The 19,728-nt window shown below is 44.5% G+C and overlaps 1 protein-coding gene and 1 long non-coding RNA gene across 14 annotated transcripts in view; one reads left to right on the forward strand and one right to left on the reverse strand.

Annotated features, from left to right (window-relative positions):
* Window positions 1–19,728, forward strand: part of LOC309325710 (uncharacterized protein) — an 87,360-nt gene that overhangs the window by 59,637 nt on the left and 7,995 nt on the right. The window contains exon 3 of one of the 4 annotated variants that reach the window (XM_081833996.1): window positions 17,691–17,870. The exons of 1 other annotated variant lie outside the window; for it this stretch is intronic. In XM_081833996.1, coding sequence (XP_081690122.1) covers window positions 17,691–17,756 — 66 coding nt within the window. In that variant the 3' untranslated portion in view covers window positions 17,757–17,870. Of the gene's footprint in view, window positions 1–2,591; window positions 2,624–3,421; window positions 3,814–17,690; window positions 17,871–19,728 lie in introns of those variants that run through there. 2 more of the 4 variants (XM_081833998.1, XM_081833994.1) reach the window with 2 other exon arrangements.
* Window positions 1–19,728, reverse strand: part of LOC309325729 — a 101,865-nt gene that overhangs the window by 44,398 nt on the left and 37,739 nt on the right. For 8 of the 10 annotated variants that reach the window (XR_014149917.1, XR_014149918.1, XR_014149919.1 and 5 more), the window contains one exon: window positions 2,610–2,730. This is a non-coding gene — a long non-coding RNA (uncharacterized lncRNA). Of the gene's footprint in view, window positions 1–1,047; window positions 2,133–2,609; window positions 2,731–9,012; window positions 9,142–19,728 lie in introns of those variants that run through there. The other 2 variants (XR_014149921.1, XR_014149926.1) reach the window with 2 other exon arrangements.

The following is a 19,728-nucleotide window of genomic DNA, read 5'->3' on the forward strand; positions in this document are numbered from 1 at the left end:
CTGATGCCTCTGAAGACAAGTACAGTGGTACCTCTGGTTACGTACTTAATTCGTTCCAGAGGTCCATTTTTAACCTGAAACCCCTCTTAACCTGAAGCACCACTTTAGCTAATGGGGCCTCCTGCTGCCGCCTTGCTGCCGATGCACAATTTCTGTTTTCATCCTGGGGCAAAGTTCTTAACCCGAGGAACTACTTCCGGGTTAGCAGAGTCTGTAACCTGAAGCGTATGTAACCTGAGGTACCACTGTAGTATCCAGATTCTACCACCACTGTTGTCACAGTTCTTCTAACTTTAAGGAAATGAAATTCCCTGCCTGCGATCTGGGGTGCGAGGTTGCTCTAAACATCATGGCTGCAATGCTATGAAACACCACTCCCTCGTGCCTGAAAGCAGGTCTTTGCTAACTTGGGTCAATTGGAGCGCAGTTAAGACACAATTCAGGAAAACAAATCAGGTTTTTCATGACTAATGTAAAAGAAATGTGACATCTGACTCAGAGTTCTAGAAACACAGGTAGCTGTCTCTGTGTCTATCAAGCTCTATATTGTCTATCCCAGGGTGCCTCTCATCAGCTTGAGGGATGCTCTTTCCCCACGGAGAACCTTTCCAGTCACTCTGGGCGGCTCCCAACAGAATATAAAAATACGATAAAACAAACATTAAAAACTTCCCTAAACAGGGTTGCCTTCAGATGTCTTCTAAAAGTCAGATAGTTTATTTCCTTGACATCTGATGGGAGGGTGTTCCACAGGGTGGGCGCCACCACCGAGAAGGCCCTCTGCCTAGTTTCCTGTAACCTCACCTCTCACAGTGAGGGAACCACCAGAAGGCCCTCGGAGCTGGACTGCAGCGTCTTTGGATTGAACAATGGGGGTGGAGACGCTCCTTCAGGTCTACTGGGCCGAGGGCCTTTAGGGCTTTAAAGATCAGCACCAACACTCTGAATTGTGCTCGGAAACGCACTGGGAGCCAATGTAGGTTTTTCAGGACCAGTGTTATTATTGGCAGGGCAAAGAAGCAGCCCATCCAGGTGTAAAACACTTGAGGATAGATCAGAGCAGGGCTGTTGAGGGGCACAGCCTGGGAATATGGGTGTGGCCTGAGGAAAGCCCTAAGGGCCAGACAGAAAGGGCCGGAGATCCGCATTTATTCTCCTTTCACACCCACCAGGCTTAGGCTCCGCATCCCTGCTCTACACTGGATGGCAGTGGCTTTCCAAGGTTTCAGGTAGGAAGCATTTTCCAATCTTACCTGGAGTTGCCAGGGATGGAACCTGGGGACTTTTTACATGCAAAGCTCAGGCTCTTACTAAGGAGCTACAGCCCAGCAGACAAACAGTTAGTATCAGTATGTGTTGGATGGTACAAGTTGGAATATTTGTTGGGCTAGGTACTTTGTAGACTTATTTGCAAGGCCTGACATACTAGGAAACACACACACACACACACACACACACCAGTGTTGTCAACTATACAACACTGAAAAGCATTCATTTTTACTGCAATTATTATGGGTGTATCACACCAATAGCAGCTCTTGCTAGAGAGCTGCTGCAGTTAAATCTAGCGATGTTCTACTAAATATTACTCTTCCCTTTTTCTTTTAACGATGTAACTATATGCCTGCCATGCCTGAATTCTTCATGCTTCTGAGCCAGAATAAAGCACAAGAATATGTAATGTTCAATGTGCATCACCATGTAAAATCAGGCAAAAATCAAGACTGTGAAGCAGGCAGGCTAGAGAGATGGCCAGCCTTGCATTAACGCCAGTGCTGTACATCTGCTATGCATTTTTAATCTATTTAAATAATGCAGGCTTTTACTCACAGGAAGAAGCTTCCAAAAGCAAATAATGAGAACACCTAATTTAAGGAGGAAAACATACAAATGAGCATGTCATGTTTATTTACTTCTTTCAAAAAAGGAAAAATCTGCTCATTCACATCACTGTTAACCTTATTACATCAAAAATGCTGCATGAAGGATTGCTTTGCAGTAGCATTCATACATGAGTTTGTGTTTTTTTAAAGATGCAGAAGCAGAAAATGGTTTGTCTCCATCATTCCATTTTCCTGTCAAGTGATTCTTGCTCAACTCTTCCAGTTCCTTGATCCTTTTTGCCAGTGTGGCTTGCAAAATGGCAAAAACATGCACGAGCCTAGTTAGAATGGTAACTGCATCTCAACCAATCAGATTTATTTCCTCTGCACCAAGTCCCACCTCTCATCTCCCCATTTTTCGGGCTATCTTGTTCATTAGGTAATCTTATCCGAAAGCTTGCCCAAACACCCAGTAGGCACACCCTGCAGCATTTAAACTGAACATGTTTTCCACCAACAGTTGGAAATAATTGCTATTATTACAGCATAATTATGCAGCCATCAGCATGCATAAAGAAAGCAGTGCCTTATGCCCAAACTGACAATTTTGTTTAAATAGGACTTAAGGTGTGTCAAATATTCATTAAGGAGTTTGCTTTTGTGAAAATACAGATTGAATAAGGACATGATCCACTGCATTAAATGTGGACTTGTTTAACATTCCAACTCCACCTGTGAGGATATAAAATATATTTGTTTGTTTTAAAGGCCACAAAGAAAACCTACTGATATTGAAGAAGTTGGAGAGGATGGATGATGCTGCAGCAAGGTGAAGTTCCATCTTTTCGTTTTGTATCTCTGTGTGTTGGCTCATCACTGTGAGCAAGTGGAAATCCTGATGGAAAACCTGGATAAACAAACAAAATCTTAGGAAAGTGTTGAAATTTACATAGGGTAGTGATGGGCAAATCATTTTTCCAATCTCAAGTTTAGTGCTTCACATTTCCACATTAGTTTGCAATTTTTTAAAAGGCAGTCCTCCTTAAAACTCATCAGCATTCTGGTGCAAATTTGTCTCAATATATACATTTTTTCTATGCAACTTTGCCTAATGAACAATTTATCGCAAACAAATTATCCTTAATATGAAGTATTTTTGTTATAATAATAATAAAAAAAAATTATTTATACCTTGCTCATTGGGCTGGGTTTCCCCAGCCCCTCTGGGCGGTTTCCAACAAAATTTTAAAATACAATGGTCTGTTAAACATTAAAAGCTTCCCTAAACAGGGCTGCCTTCAGATGTCTTCTAAAAGTCTGGTAGCTGTTTTTCTCTTTGACATCTGGTGGGAGGGCGTTCCACAGGGCGGGTGCCACTACCGAGAAGGCCCTCTGCCTGGTTCCCTGTAACTTGGCTTCTTGCAGCGGCGGAACTTCCAGAAGGCCCTTGGCGCTGGACCTCAGTGTCCAGGCAGAACAATGGGGGTGGAGACACTCCTACAGATATACTGGACCGAGGCCGTTTAGGGCTTTAAAGGTCACCACCAACACTTTGAATTGTACACAGTTTACTCTAGTAAGTGCATTTTTTTACACAGTGCTTATCCGAAGAACTGCACTGCAAACTTTGGAGAAGATCAAATTTCAAATAATGGTTGTGTTTCGGTTCTCATACTGTTTCGGAAAGTGTGAGGTAGGTATGTTTGTCTTTTAATGCGGACCGAATCAAATTTTTCCTGTACCTCTGAGCAATTAAGGGTGATTATGTGGCTAATTTAAAACTGATTAATTTTCTTACACTGATATCCTACTTTTCATCCATCATGGAGCTTGGTTGGGGGAGAGGGAGCTTTTCATTCAAGCAGTAACCCAGGAACGTAGCATGGTGAGGGGCTGCCAGGGCCATTACCCTGGGTCCTTTTTCTGGAGAGTGAGCTGCTCATGCTGCCCACCCCCCCCCCGAGCCAGCCTTGTGCTGCTTTGTGAGATGAGGATCATTTCAGTTTCGCAAAGTGGCTCAGGAATGGTGTTTCTCTGTTGGCGTCTGCTGTAGATTGCTGCCACCTGTAACTAGAATTAACACTGTGTCTCTCTATAAAAGCAAACATGGGATTACTGGTTGTTTACTACAGAATCCGCCATGTCACTTGTTCCATGTCTCTGATACACAAAATATGGTATGTAGATCCATTGTTCAATATGCGTGTTATATGTTTTATTTCCTAATTTGTTAAAAAAACCCTATATTATTATGTTTATCTGTATTATTTAGAGTATGCACGGCTGACGAAGCCCGGCAGGGCAAAATAAGGTATTATTCCAGGAATCCTTGTCTTAAGTTCTTTCGTCTGATACCTGCATACAGCAACTATATTTTGCAAAGGCATGTTAAGATCTTTCGTATCTTTCGTCTGATACCTGCATACAGCAACTATACTTTGCAAAGGCATATGTGGAACATTACAAAGAACAAGTTCATTTTCTGCAAGTACTGCTTCTTAAAGTTGTCGCGTCTGACACTTGTATTCGTAAAGACCTACATGGAACACAAAAAAACTTCTATTTGGACATTACGTATATAAGAACTGATTTATTTGTATTTCCTGTTCAAAATATTGGTCTTTAATTGCTTCTACTTAATTTGATAATGTGAAAAGAGGTATGTTTATATGATGTATAAAGAATTTATATAGTTAAACACAGCCAGTTATGCTGTGGGTGTTATTGTTAGTTGGATTTACGTAACTATAGGTTTGATAGTGTTGTGTGTCTGTTGGCATCAGGTCTGGGCTGGCTCACGGCGGGCTCTGTTTGCCCTCTACACCCTGAGCGCCATCAAAACACGTTTTGCAGTGACCAAACCCCAGACCTGCTTAATTTCAGCAAGGCGGTGGCCTTGTGTTCCTTCAGACGACCCTCTGGGTGAAAGCCAATGAAATTTTGTGACTCCTACTTACCAATGGAAAAGCGGGCACCTTTTCATGCCTTAAAACTGCGCAAGGTGGGTACACCTTGTGCCTCTTTTTATGGGGTGGGAAAGAAGGAAACAGGAAGTAATTCAGCTGCACTCCTCATTGTTCCTCTTTATTGCCACATCTAAAATGGGTCTCAGATAAGGAACAGAGATATATGTGTAAAGCAATGGGGGGGCGTGGGGGGAGGGGCGTGGAAGAATCATCCCATTTGCCTTCTGTTTTGTCTCTCCTTGACAGCCACATGTGCAAATAGCAGCTCTTCCTCCTCTTTTAATGAGATTTCCTGATCTGAGGAGTTCCATAATCTCCCGAATGACAAAAAGGTGCCATCAGAAGATGGAAGGAAATATGAGAAAACAGGAAGTCCTGTTTCTCTCTCTCTCTCTCTCTCTCTCTCTCTCTCTCACACACACACACACACACACATTTTTTAATGTTTTATTTAAGCATATTTACAAACAAGCAAACAATAAAGTACACACACCCATTGGACTCCCCTCCACCAGCACTCTTTGAGTCATTTAATCCAACAATCTTTGAGTCATTTAAGTTCTTATTTACATTGCATATTATTTATCACTGTAATTCTTTTATCGTACTATTATGGTATAACATCAAGTCACCTTACAAGCTTAGTCTAAACATATCAGCATGTTATCTTTAGAGCAGTGTTTGTTCATATATTCTTTGTACCATAACCACTGTGCCCTTAATTTCTGGTGTGTTTGATATCTTATTACTGCAGTTAATTTTGCCAGTTCTATAAACTCTGTTAGGGAAGTCCTGTTTCTTCTGACATCCTGTCACAGTGGACCTGGGAAGACTGGAGGAAAATATATGCATGCTCAAAAAAAAATCAAAACAGTAATTTACAAGCCGTTTAAGAAAGCGCCTGGAAAAATAATGTATTTTGTTGCAATTCTGTGAAATTCTAACATGGAAATAAATAAAATATATACATGATGTGACCCAAATGATATTCCTGTTGTCCCATTAATCATAATTAATGCATAAGCCCAATAATGTTATCTTTGGTTCCAGGTTCAGCAGCCCATAAATTTAACATGAGTGGCTCTTTTCACAGAGTGAATCAGGTACTAGTCCTGTCTTCTCTCACCCGCTTTTGTGCTTCTAAATTAGAAAACCCAAATGCCATTCCTTTCAGATACGAAGCAACCGTCAAGGTCACTGTAAAGAGAATAGAGTAATTAACTTTCCAAGCAAGCGCCTGTAGAGAAACAGAGCACTTGGGGAAGTGGGTAAAGAGGCCTAACACTCGTACCTTCAAGAAGCATTTTTTTAAAAAAAGGAAAAATCAGCCCAGAATGATTAGATAAAAAGCAAGTCCAAAGGCTCCTGTCTAATGAATATGGAAAAACTGCACCTCTTCCTGAAAACATTCTATTTTGGTAGCGAGCCTCAGCAAATTTTTATTCATAGCATCGCTTTCAATTTGGCGCTTATGGGTTTTGAGGAGATCAGTTAGCATTTACTGGTGTCCAGCGTAGATTATCATGTGAACATAGGAAGCTGCCTTATACAGAATCAGAATATAGAATCGTAGAACTGGAAGGGATCACGAGGGTCATCTAGTCCAACCCCCTGCCATGCAGGAATATTTTGCCCCATGTGGGGCTCGAACCCACAACTCTGGGATTATGAGTACCATGCTCTACCTGCTGAGCTATCCCAGGTCATTGGTCTGTCCAGCTCAGTTTATATGCACTAGAAGGAGCTCTCCAGGGTTTCAGACAGAGGTCGTTAACAGCCCAACCTGGATATGCCAGAGACTTTCTGTAAGTATAGTAAAGTGCCCTTCCCATCTGAGCTACAGTTCTCAGGAAAACCTAGGGCACACCTAGGGCACAGGAAAACCTAGGGCACACCTGCTCAGGTGGGGGTGCAATTGACCCCTTGATATTTCCCTAAGCCAGCCCCAAGTTGTCTCTGGATAGCATACCTCCACTGAGCTCTCTTAGAAGCCTTCACGAACCACCAGGTGCTTTAGGAGAGAGGTGGACAAACAGTTTAAATGAAGAGCCCACTATATAGATGCCAGGGGCAACAAGCAAGTGAACAAATGGGCAGAGAGTGGCATGCAAGCAGGTGGGAGCCATGACAAGGAAGAGAGGCGGCAAGAAGGGAGACTCCGAAGAGAGGCAGCAGGGACCCCTCGGGAGGTTCTGGACTCTCCTTCCTTGGAGGTTTTTAAGCAGAAGCTGGATGGTCATCTGTCATGGATGCTTTAGCTGAGATTCCTGCATTGCAAAGCGTTGGGCTAGATGGCCCATTGGGTCCCTTCCAACTCTACAATTCTATGATTTTATGACCAAAGGGTGTTCTGTAGCAGGGTCCTCCGAAACCCAGAGCTGGCATTTGCTCTTGATCTTCCTCCACCTTTGATACCGAGATCCGGGTCAGAAGCCCAAGGCCTGAGGTCAGGATCAGGCAGAGATGGGCTTGATGAACCATGGCACCACAGTGATGGAATGTCTTCCAATGGGAGGCCTCCCTGGAACTGCCACCAATGTCCTTCCCTCAAGCTCTTTTTTGCAGAGCATTTCGGGGAAGGCTGGCTTGATGACCTGCACTGCGCCTTTGAACTTGCTGATCCGATTCCTCCACCATGCTGATTGTGCTGTGGAAGTTCTGCTTAGGATGTGCTAATGTCTCATTGTTTAAGTTGGCTGGCAGTCACCTTGAGCCCCTTGACTGAAGAGGACGTATTTTAATTAAATACTGGGTTCCTCTTGCTACTTGATGGTTGCTGTGCTGTCATACAGCAACGGAAGAAGGAACCACTGGGTCCCTTCCAACTACAGTGGTACCTCGGGTTACATACGCTTCAGGTTACATACACTTCAGGTTACAGACTCCGCTAGCCCAGAAATAGTACTTCGGGTTAAGAACTTTGCTTCAGGATGAGAACAGAAATCGTGCTCCAGCGGCACGACGGCAGCAGGAGGCCCCATTAGCTAAAGTGGTACCTCAGGTTAAGAACAGTTTCAGGTTAAGAACGGACCTCCGGAACAAATTAAGTACTTAACCCGGGGTACCACTGTACTGTCTCTGCAGGGCTAGCTGGGAGCAGGATCTGCCACTACTGCTACATTCAAGCTACTTACTACGCCAAACTTTTAATAGGCATTACAAGTGTAAGGTAAAGGGACCCCTGACAATTAAGTCCAGTCGCGAGCGACTCTGGGGTCATGCGAGTCATGCGACTCATCTCACTTTAAAGGCCAAGGGAAGCCGGCATTTGTCTGCTTCCGCAGACAGTTGTCCCCCCCCCCCCAGGTCATGTGGCCAGCATGACTAAGCCGCTTCTGGCGAAACCAGAGCAGTGCATGGAAACGCCATAAAACATCAATATATAAAATTTCAAAATATATACAAATAAACAGCAATGTAAAATATATAATAATGAGGATTTTCATTGGGTTTTCTTCCTGCTAAATAGTGCCATTCACCACTCTAAGAGATACTGTTGACAAAAACTCAGCCACCTTTGCAGTTACTTCCGGGTTAATGTCAGACAGACAGAATCTGATATTTTCATTGTGCTGGGATGTTAGACTACCCAAAAAGGGGAATAGCACGCATCTGCGTAGCTAGTTGTACAATGGACAGTAGAAAAGGATATACATGTAAACTTCTGCACCCCAGGACATCCCGGTGATGAGCTGTTGAACCAAAACTCTCTGATGGCGGAGGCTTGTCTCCTGCAGCCAGTGTCTGGCAGCACCACAGTTACTGAATGTGCTCCCAGAGAGATTGGCCTGGCACCTTCCTGATGCGCCTTTATTTTGGATGCCTTTGAACTTCCCCAGGCTTTTTAAGATCTAGGATGGGAGTTGTAGTCCAACAACAGCTGGAGACTCAAGTTTGGGAAAAGCCAGTGGACCTCTGAGCTGCAGAATATAAGCTGAGGAAGATGCACATCTAGTACCAGCTTCTTGGTACTTTGGAAGTATCCTGGGGGAGAAAAGTACTCAGTTTTTGTGCTCCAATTAAGGCCAACATTTAATTATTGCCAGACCTACATCATCAAAACTTTCAATGGGTTCATCCTGTACTATACCTGCCTCAAAAGTATCCCCCCCCCTTCCAGTTTACAGTCTCAAACCAGGAATGTATCCATGAACTTAACTACTAGACCCAGTTGGAAGCCAGTAGAATGGAAAGCTGCTAGGAACCCACTCAGAATCACCTACCAAGGATATATGCTCGACTTGGACAGAAGTCAGGATGAAAGTTCTACTCATGGAACCATGCTGGCTCTCAATTGCTTGTCAAACTGTAAATCCAGCTATTACTCTTCTTTCTTCTGCTTGGTTAAGAAGCTATTTGGAGACATAAAAATCCAAAGCACCTTTTCAAAATGTGTAGGTTTATAAAGTAGAAAGAACTAGGTGCACCCACAGAGCACAAGACTATTATTACAACGTCTATCGTCTATGTCAGAGATGGGGAAACTGTGGTCCTCCAGATGTCACTGGATTACAACACCCATCATCCTTGACCACTGGACATGCTGGCTGGGGCTGATGGGAGTTGGGAGTCCAACAAAATCTAAAAGGCGCCGGGTCCTCCATCCCTGATGTGGACAATACTGAGCTAGAAGAGCCAACAGACTGATTCAGTACATGCAGCCTGGTAATGGGTCAGCCTCCTATTGTTCCTATTTTAAGGTTTTATGTATACAACTAAAAATATGTTTTGAGAGTGTGCGTGCGTGCATGTGAACGAGAGAGAGAGAGAGGGAGAGAGAGACTTATAGGAAGGGACAAATATAGTACAAGTTCCAGGGAGTTAATATTGGCCATGACTCTCTGCTGGGCACACACACTGAATCCAGAGCTGCTCTTAGCCTCCAGCCCACACTGCATTTGGCAAGAAACGAGCATTCGGCAAGAAAAGGAACACAGTGAAAAACTGCTAAAGTCCAGTTCCGGCTGAAATAATCTATGTTGGCACAGGAATTCTGTGTTCCAGGATTAGATGTTCTCATTCATCCAACCACAACCTACGCAATTAGTTCCTATGAGCGGCTAGCATAGATGCCCCATGACCATTGCCACTCAAGATGGGGAGCAGCCCTCCCAGAGGGAACGATCCTACCACTGGAAACCCTGTCCCCATACCAGGCACCTTTTTTTCTTTAGGGGAACATTGGTACTGCTTCCCTCGCTAAGTGTTAACGCACCAAACTAGACCCGTGAGAATGTCCCTTGGAGACAAGCCCCAAGTCTGTAGGATCTGCACAAAGTGACCGTACATGACTATAGTATTAACCTCTTGGTTCTTTGCAATCCCCAGTTCTCCACTCCAGAGAAAAATTATGCAAACCTTGTCAGAATAGATAGTGGGAGAACCACATCAAATCCCTTGCTCCACAGAACACTTTCTATCCTGCTAAGCCCCTTTAAGTCCATTTCCTTGTTCTGGATTGTGTGTTTTTATTATTATTATTATTATTATTATTATTATTATTATTTAGATTTAGATTTAGATTTATATATCATCCTTCTGTATTTGGACTCCTTTTTGAAAGCCATTCCCAAGATAACTCTCTGGTTCTCTTGTAACCAAGATCTCCAGTGTCCGTTTTATATGCGTTTTTAAGCAAAACAATACGAAAGGGCCTTAAAATAAGAAAGTAATAGGCAATGGTCTATTAAAGAATAGCAACGCAGACGGGAGATTTCACTGCCCTGGGTTCATTCGGGCAGGCTTTAAACAGAACCGCTAGCATATTGCTTTCCCTTGGCAGAAGAGAAGCTTGTATCTTTTGCTCTCAGGTTCATTTTTCATTGCTTTTTTGTTTCAGGCTACCCAGTTCCAGTTCCCATTTCCTCCCCATGGGACTGCGCAGTGCTCCTGAGCTGATTAAAACTCACCTGATTTCTCACATTATGCCTCTGCTAAGCTCCTTCGTTCCCAGCAGTCTGTCCATAGAACTATTATCAGCTGTTATCTGGGAAGTAGCTCATGAATGTCACACTCTCTCTCCTCCCAACTTTCCCTGAGTACACAGGGGCTTTTTCTTTAATAAGAAAAAAAGGGAGGGAGTTTTTGCCCTACATTTTATGGTTTGGCTGCAGAAGTGTGAGCTGTCACCTGTTTAGCGTGGATCTCTGGCAAGAGAGAGAGAGAGAGAGAGATGCAAGCCTGAAGCACAACCAAAGCTTAAAGACCGGTTCTTTCAATGGAGTTAATCAGAACATGTTAAAAGTATCTGAAGAAGAAGTGTGCATGCACACGAAAGCTCATACCAAGAACTGACTTAGTTGGTCTTTAAGGTGCTACTGGAAGGAATTTGTTTTGTTTTGACTATGGCAGACCAACACGGCTACCTATCTGTATGTTAAAAGTGCTAAGAGTCAATGGAAAGCAAAGCCAGCTCCAGGGTTGGCTTGTACACTGGTAAGAAGAGTGAGGCAGGATTGGACAACAGTACACCTTGAACATCCCACTACTAGGGAGCTCAGCGATACCACCAACACCCCATTGCTTCCCTGCCATGGTTTTGGAGGAGAGGCTATTATTAAGTTTGCCCAGGTGCCTGCCTCTGTGATTCACAGATCATTTGACTAAGGTTAATCACCCTCAGAGTTATAAGTCTGCACAGAAAAGGAGGAGTTTCAGTGAGGAATGGTATGGAATAACATTGTCACCATGTCTTGGACTGGTTGGACGTAGAGGAATGGTGGGAGGAACCAGCTGGGGAACCCCCAAGTGGAAAAGGCTCAGAGCCCAGAAAGTGGTGGTGGGACAACCATGAGTGGTCAGAGGGAGAAGACCGGAAGGAGGAGGTGTTAGAAGCTGGAGAGATAGCAGGGCTTAGTGAGCAGGGAGAGCCCGCAACTTCTGCAGCCTGCCTCTGTCTGTGCTAGTCATGAAGCGAAAAGTAGCTGAAAGCCTTGCTTTTCCCTGTCCCAGCTTCCAAAACTTCAGCAGGGACAGAGTAACCAATCAGTTTTCTAGGATGGTGAAGGTGAAATTGCCAGAGTGCTGAATTGAATAGCAAGTTATTTGCCTGAGTGATCGCAGAATCATCCGATCCATGCCAATGGCTTGACCGTCTCAAAGGCAGCTATAAACCACTTCAATAAAGGCCTCTATAACAGACTTGGCACCAACAGCGCAGCCTGTGTACGTTCTTCTAGTCAACATAACTGGCCTGATAAGATTCAGAATCTGCTTTGGTTGGGATGTGTGGATTCAGTCCAGCCAGGAAGAACATTCTGATGGCAAGAGCTGTCCAACAGTGGAACGGATACAGCCCAGGATACAAACTATATATAGCACAGTGGTACCTTGGTTGTCAAATTTAATCTGTTCAGGGAGTCCATTTGACTCCCGAAATGGTTTGAAAACCAAAGCGTGGCTTCCAATTGGCTGCAGGAGCTTCCTGCACTCAATTGGAAGCCGCGCTGGACATTTGGCGTCCGAAAAACCAGAACACTTACTTCTGGGTTTGTGGCATTTGGGAGATGACTTGTTTGGGAGCCAAGCCATTCAAGTACCAAGGTACCACTGTATGTGGAAGTAGAGTGTTGAAACTGAGAACTGAATCTCTAGTGGGTTGAATTCCAAGACAGCTGTAAGTAAACAGGGCTGATACTATAGCTCAGTGGTAGAAGAGAAACTACAAGAACAATGTTCCAGATTCAACCATGCACATCTCCTGTTAAAAGGCTCAGGCAGAACTGCTGTCAAATTCCCTATAAAAATAGGGGCGACAGATTTGGGGGCTTGCTTCATCAGGTTCTGAACGGAATTCCACTGTTTCTACTCTTGAGAAATACCACCTAGCCACATTATGAATAGTACCATATTGGGGCCATCTTCAAGATGGGCCCACTTTATACGAGAGCAATTTGAACGCTTACCTCCATCCTGTCCTCTAAATCAATCAGTTTCCCCCACTCTGCCCACTTTCTACTGATGGACATACACTTCTGCCCATAAAATTCTGCCTGCAGTAGTAGCAGAAGCAACTTCGGCAAGGACCGAGCCGAGGAGTGGTAGGAACATGGCAGATGCTCCATCGATAGCCCTCTTAGTGGGTGGCACCATTATAATAATGATAATAATAATAAACCCTCCAGTTTTGCTTTTGAGTTTTTTATACTTCCGCTTTGATTTAAAAGAGCTGCACACTGAAACACACCAACTGTTATGCATCCGCACCATAGTCTCAAATGCTCCCATTGGGATGTGAACATTCAATTTGTTATCAAACCACCCTTTTGCTAGCTGCAATGCTGCTGTTAAATGCTGCTGTTTAATTAAGTAGGGAGACAGAAGGGGCTGAGGAAGAGAAGGTGGGGTTAATAACTCTCATCTATGTCCACAACATAGCACAGAATGCATCACACCACAAAGACAGCCACCGACAGTTGTATCATTTTTTTCCAGCAAAACACAAACGTTGCCTCATGTGAATCAGATCATTGGCCACCCATATCAGTGATATCTACACTCATGGGCAGTGGGTTTCCTGGGTCTCAGGTAGGAGTTTTTCCAAGTCAACGAGTTTTCAGTCTGAGTTTTCAGTCAGACTGAGGTTGCATCCACCTGTGTATACCTTTAAAGCACACTTGAACCACATTCTTTCCCTCAAACAATTCTGGGCACTCTAGTTTCCCCTCACAGAGTTACAGCTCTCAGCAACTCTTAACAAACTGCAGCACCCAGAATAATCTGAGTAGGGAAATGTGCTTCAAATACGACAGCTCGGATAGCTCAATGAGTAGAGGCTAATATTGCGGGTTCAAAACCCCGCACTGGGCAGAAGATTCCTGCATTGCAGGGGTTTGGACGAGTTGACTCGAGGGGTCCCTTCCAAGTCTACAATGCTATGATACAATGAAATATACTTTAAAGGTATAATGTGCATGCAGGGCCGGATTTAGGTTTGATGAGGCCCATAGCTACTGAAGGTAGTGGGGCCCTTTATATGTCCAGCTGTCTTTTGTCAACAACAAAAAGTTGCTGTTTTTGTGTTGAATATATGCCATGCAGCCAGTCCATGCAGAATGTAGGCACCCTATATATAGAAATGAGCAAACCAGTGATATTTTAGGGAGCAGGCTAGCAAGCAGGGCCCATTACTTACATCATAAGAGCCTACACAACACAAAACACTGTTGCTGTATGTAGGTTTTATTTTATTTTTTATCTTATACAGTATTTTGGAAAGGTAAAAGGTAAAGGGACCCCTGACCATTAGGTCCAGTCGTGGCTGACTCTGGGGTTGCAGCGCTCATCTCGCTTTATTGGCCAAGGGAGCCGGCGTACAGCTTCCGGGTCATGAGGCCAGCATGAGTAAGCAGCTTCTGGCGAACCAGAGCAGCACACGGAAATGCCGTTTACCTTCCTGCCAGAGGGGTACCTATTTATCTACTTGCACTTTGACGTGCTTTCGAACTGCTAGGTTGGCAGGAGCAGGGACTGAACAATGGGAGCTCACCCCTTCGTGGGGATTTGAACCGCTGACCTTCTGATCGGCAAGTCCTAGCCTCTGTGGTTTAACCTACAGTGCCACTCACGTCCCTATTTTGGAAATGTACATCCAGGTTTTTTCCCCTTTAAATTTTTTTGGGGCCCCCAAGAGAGTGGGGCCCTAAGCTATAACTTGTTTAGCTTATATGTAAATCGGGCACTGCGTGCATGTAGCCAACATCTGTATGCAGAGCTTTTGCTCTACCACTGAGCCACATCTTTTCCCCCTTCATGGATTTGTGTACCATGAGAATTTAGAAAAACTATTCCAATTTAAAAAGCCCAATGAAAGTGGCTAGAGCTTCCACACATTTTTTAAAAAAAACCTCCTGTCTGAATCACCGTGTTTCGATTTATTTTTTAAGATTTACATACGAATTAAAGCAAGTCTTAATGTAAAAAGTTCTTTGTGTCAGAGTGATGCTTGGATTTATGGCCACAGGCAGCAACACATTAGAAGAAGCATCGCCACCTATATCAGGGAACCTGCCACTTAAGATAGAAAAACTGCAACAACAACAAAATAGTATTAAAAACGTTCAGGTTCTGCAGCAGCTTTTTAATCGATGAAAAGGTTTTTTAATTAATTAATCAGTTAGATTAAGTGTTGCATCCCTAAACATTGCATATATGAGTGACATTTTATAAGCAGCTGTGTGCATCCATTATTGCGGCAGATGATTTATCAGACTGAATGCAGCCATTAATCGTGACAGAATTACAGGAAATGGTAGTCGTATGTCTTGCTGGAGTTAAATTACGGGAAATGCAAAGATAAATAAAAACAAGCTCCACTTTCTTTTCCAGTCCTGCCCAACCCACCGAGCTCAGGTTGTGTTGTGTGTGTGTGTGTGTGTGTGTGTGTGTGTGAGAGAGAGAGAGAGAGAGAGAGAGAGAAAAATGTCAAAGGGGAAATGCAAAGTGTGAGAGTAAACACATGTACAGTGGTACCTCGGGTTACAGGCGCTTCAGGTTACAGGCGCTTCAGGTTACGGACTCCGCTAACCCAGAAAAAGTACCTCGGGTTAAGAACTTTGCTTCAGGATGAGAACAGAAATCGTGCGGCGGCAGCGGGAGGCCCCATTAACTAAAGTGGTACCTCAGGTTAAGAACAGTTTCAGGTTACGAACGGACCTCCGGAACGAATTAAGTTCTTAACCCGAGGTACCACTGTATTGCATGAGCATATGCGCTGTGGCTCCAACCACAAACAGTTACCAGGACCCCTTTGTCCCGTGTGAGGTTACACTAAGGCCAGGAGCACCAATGATGAAAGCTGCAGAGGTGCTGACCCCAGGATCCAACAGCAAACAGAAAGGAGACACCTGAGCAGGACATAGCAACTGGATTGCCCCAGGAAACAGGTGTTTGCATGCCTCCCCTTAATTTCCATCAGGAGCATGGGTGCATGGACGACATGGGTGGTGGAAGTCAGAGCTTTAACTCTTTCCCTTCCAGCCATGATTCCAATGGAAATCTTTTTCTGACACGTAGCACTGCAACTAGAGATTGGGAGTGGGGCAGATTCTAGTTGCTTTCAGTGAGAGATTTCTTTTGTCTCTAATTGCAGTGCAGATGGGGGGGGCAGGATTTCCATGAGGATCACAGTTGGAGGGGGGGGTGTTAAATCTCCACTACTCATGCACAGTGTTTCCAATGCAGATGTGTGTGTGCGCGCACACACACATACCCATGATTAAAAATTCAACATTTCTTTACGTGTCTGCAAGTTATGCCATTAATGTAACGCATAGTTAAACCCTCAATGGCTGCAGAGTGAGGCGTGGCTGCACACTCACCCCTCTACACCCAAGTTGTTTGCATTTGTTAAATGCCTTGGTGGAGGGGAAGGAAAGAATCGGCAATCACATGTATCACCAGCGAGCTATTGAGATCAGTCAGAATAAAATAAACCAGTGCAAACACGCTTTTTAGATCCAGCGAACCCTAGGCTCGTTGTACATTTTGTCGCAGTCATCATGGCGTCAGTTTGTAACTGAAGCAGTGCTGTTTCGCTGCCTGGACGACAGAACACTCTTCCTAAAGTGGCTCCGTGACAGCAGCAACTCTTGCACGTTATTTTGCAGCTTCTTTCCAAGTTTTTTTAAAAAACGTGTGCTGTCAAAAAGTCAGGAAGAGACCGGTTGTGGGGGAGTGGAGGCACTTTGCTGCTCAATATGCAGATATTGACCTCAGTTCAGGAAAGCACTTAAATGCATACATTTCCTACACAAGGGAAAGTGAAGTGGGAACAAGTCTTAGGAGAAGCACACCACTGAACTCTGACCAGGCTGAAGAGCAATGGGAAGCAATTATTTCGAGATATATAACACAGGCTTGCTCCTGTCATACCTTCGAATATATTCTTGTTTCATGTCAGTGAAGCCAAAACAGATGCAACCTCTTTGTTAATAAGAATTTAGCTTCTCTAGTGCACACACACACACAAACATGTTCACTAGGGCTGGGTGATATCTGGTTTTCAACTTTGTGATATCTCACCAGCTAAACACTGCAATATACTGATATATCGCAATATCTGAAGGATGGAGGTCTATAGAGGCATTGGCTGGCTTCATGTTTTTCCCCAGATTGCGATTTTTGCAGAACACACAGGCACCCATCATGATTCTCGTTATATTGCCAGATCAAAAATAATGAAACAGATTTCATGATATGGACTTCAAGCCAGTTTTGATATACCACTGAACACTAGCGTTCAGACTTTCTTAGCACCTGTTAACAATGGTATAAGCCAGCCTTCTCCAACCATCTTGAGGGCATTCCAGAGGCTTCTGGTTAGTCACTGTGGAAGGCAAGATGCTAGACGAGATTGGCTTGATGCAGCAGCAGGGCTTTTATATGCCCCCGTAGATCCTATCAAGCCCAGGCAGCATGGCTAATGGTCAGGAGCATGATGGGAGTTGTAATCTAAAACATCTGGAGGACAACAGGATGGGGAAGGCTGTGGTATAAACCATTGTAAGAATGTTTGAAAATGGAGCATAGATTCCATGACCACCACACACTCACATTCTGAGCCTTTGACCAAGCCAATTCAGACACATTGACAGGATGGGGGGGGGGTGTTATGGAGAAGGTAGACACCAGTCTCCGAACAGTTGCACAAGAAGCTTGCATTGTAGGAAACGATGGTGCCTTGCATCGTCAAAAAGGTCTCTGTGGCAAACTCCCATTCCCCGAAGGAAAGACCACCTAGTAGCAGTAAGAAAGCAGGAAATACCAAGGTTTTGTGCAATTTGATGCTGAGATTGCTGGGGTGGGCAGGAGGAGAGAATGCAGAAAATTCTACTGGGTGCAGAACTGTGCTTTCTCAGAATCCCTTAATTGCTGTTGTCTTTTTCCCCTTTTTTTCTTAAAGGAAGCTTCTGCTCCTTTCATGCTTGAGATGATATGGCTGCTGAACTCACAGGAGAGGTGTCGCTAGATAAAATTTCCAGCCTGAAGGAACGCTTTTGATTTTCCCTTGTCATGTGGGTGGCAGAATAAATGATCCAAAGTAAGATATGCTGTGCACCTTTGCATTAATTCATACAGGTTGCAGAACCCAGCCTTTCTGGGTGCAGAAACAGAATCTCCTGAGCACCAAATGCTGGTTTTTAGCACACCGCCCTGCTCACAAGTAGACGGGGGTGGGGTGGGGGAGAGGAAAGGTGGCGCCAGCACCTATTCAACTTTCCCTTCTTTGTTCTTCCCACGCAGATACAACAGCCAAGCATTCCAACCTCTAACGGATAGTACTGCAAGCAGTTTCCTGAAGGGAATGCTATTTTTTCCTTTGTGTTCAAAACGCCAAAGTATTTTTCGGTACACGACAACCTAGCAGTGCCGTAATAGAGGCATAATTAATATCTTCAACAGAAGGAACAAAAGGGGGAGAGAAAGCAATTTTAAACCCCATTTCTTAAAGGGGAAAAAAAGAGAAAGGGTTGGACTGAAGAGAGAGCAATGAACGGGATGGATGCCAGGGCAGCACAACCTGTTTATAGGTGTGGCTAATGCCAAGGATGGTTCCCTATGGATAGTCACCTGTGCATAACCCACATGCATTTTAGAATCAGTCATCGACCCTAACACCAGCAGCCAGGTAAAGAATTTGTTGTTGTACATACTGTATGGATATCTACAAGCTGTCATTTAATACGGACAAGACTGGGAAGTCAAGCAAAAAGACAGAAGAGCTTAGTGTGAATGCAAAACCTCTAGCTAGTTGACTTAAAAAGAAGAAGACAGAGAGCCGATTTAAAGCAAACAGTGCCATTTTTTACCCTGCGGCTATCTAGCTTTTTGTTGCTGCAACTCTCCCCACAGCAAATATTCATATTGTTTGACCCAGAAAGGCAAACAAAGCGAGAGAGTGTTCGTGCACCTGCAAATTGCAAAGGAACTGGTGGGAATACCTTTTAGATACTTCTTGAGGAGGGGCATGAGAATACGGATGACCCCGAATGGAAGCCAAGAGGCTATATTGCAGCAATCGCCAGCAAAATGACTTTTGTTTTGTGGGGAGGGGCAGACAATATGGCCCAGGGGCCACCATATGTCCTCTTGTATCTGCTGTTGAAATGTTGCTTCTATGCAAGTACAACTTGCCTTGCAGTGTTTCCCAAACTTGGGTCTCCCGCTGTTTTTGGACTACAATTCCCATCATCCCTGACCACTGGTCCTGCTAGCTAGGGATGATGGGAGTTGTAGTCCAAAAACAGCTGGAGACCCAAGTCTGAGAGACACTGTTGCCACATTTCTCAAACTACAATTCCCATCATCCCTAGCTAGCAGGACCAGTGGTCAGGGGTGATGGGAGCTGTAGTCCAACAACAGCTGGGGATCCAAGGTAGAGTCACAGGCCTTGGTTGTTAAGTCTGGCCTTTGCTCATGGGGAAGAGTATTATAAGAACTTGCATAGGGGCTGCTCAAAGGAGCAAACAGTCTTTCCCAAGTTCTGCAAACCCTGCCAGGCTATGGCAGGGATGGAGAACCTGTGGTCTGAAGACACACGAAACAGGAGGGGTTGGGAGCCTGTGGCCCTCCAAAGGTTGCTAGACTCCATTTCCCATCGTCCACAAGCAGCATGGCCAGGGAGAATGGGAGTTGTAGTCAGGTTCCTCACCCTTGCCTCGATGGGATGGGGAGCTGATTCAGGGACTTGATAGGCTCACCAAGTTCCCTCTCCCTCTGAACTGAGCAGCCTTCCCCCAAGCTGATGTCCTCCAGATGTTTAGAATCCCATCAGCCCCAGCAAGCACAGCTGTGTGGGGAGTTGTACTGAAAAACAGCTGGAGGGCACAGGTTGGAGCAAGCTGGAACAGAGCCCAATTGGTTCCTTGGTTTACTAGGGAGCTGGAGTGATGAAGCAGTCTGGAATGCCAGTGGCAGAACACTCAGAATGAATCCAACCA

The sequence above is a fragment of the Podarcis erhardii genome (genome assembly GCF_964252035.2).
Source record: "Podarcis erhardii genome assembly, chromosome: 12".
NCBI classification, from domain to species: Eukaryota; Metazoa; Chordata; class Lepidosauria; order Squamata; family Lacertidae; genus Podarcis; species Podarcis erhardii.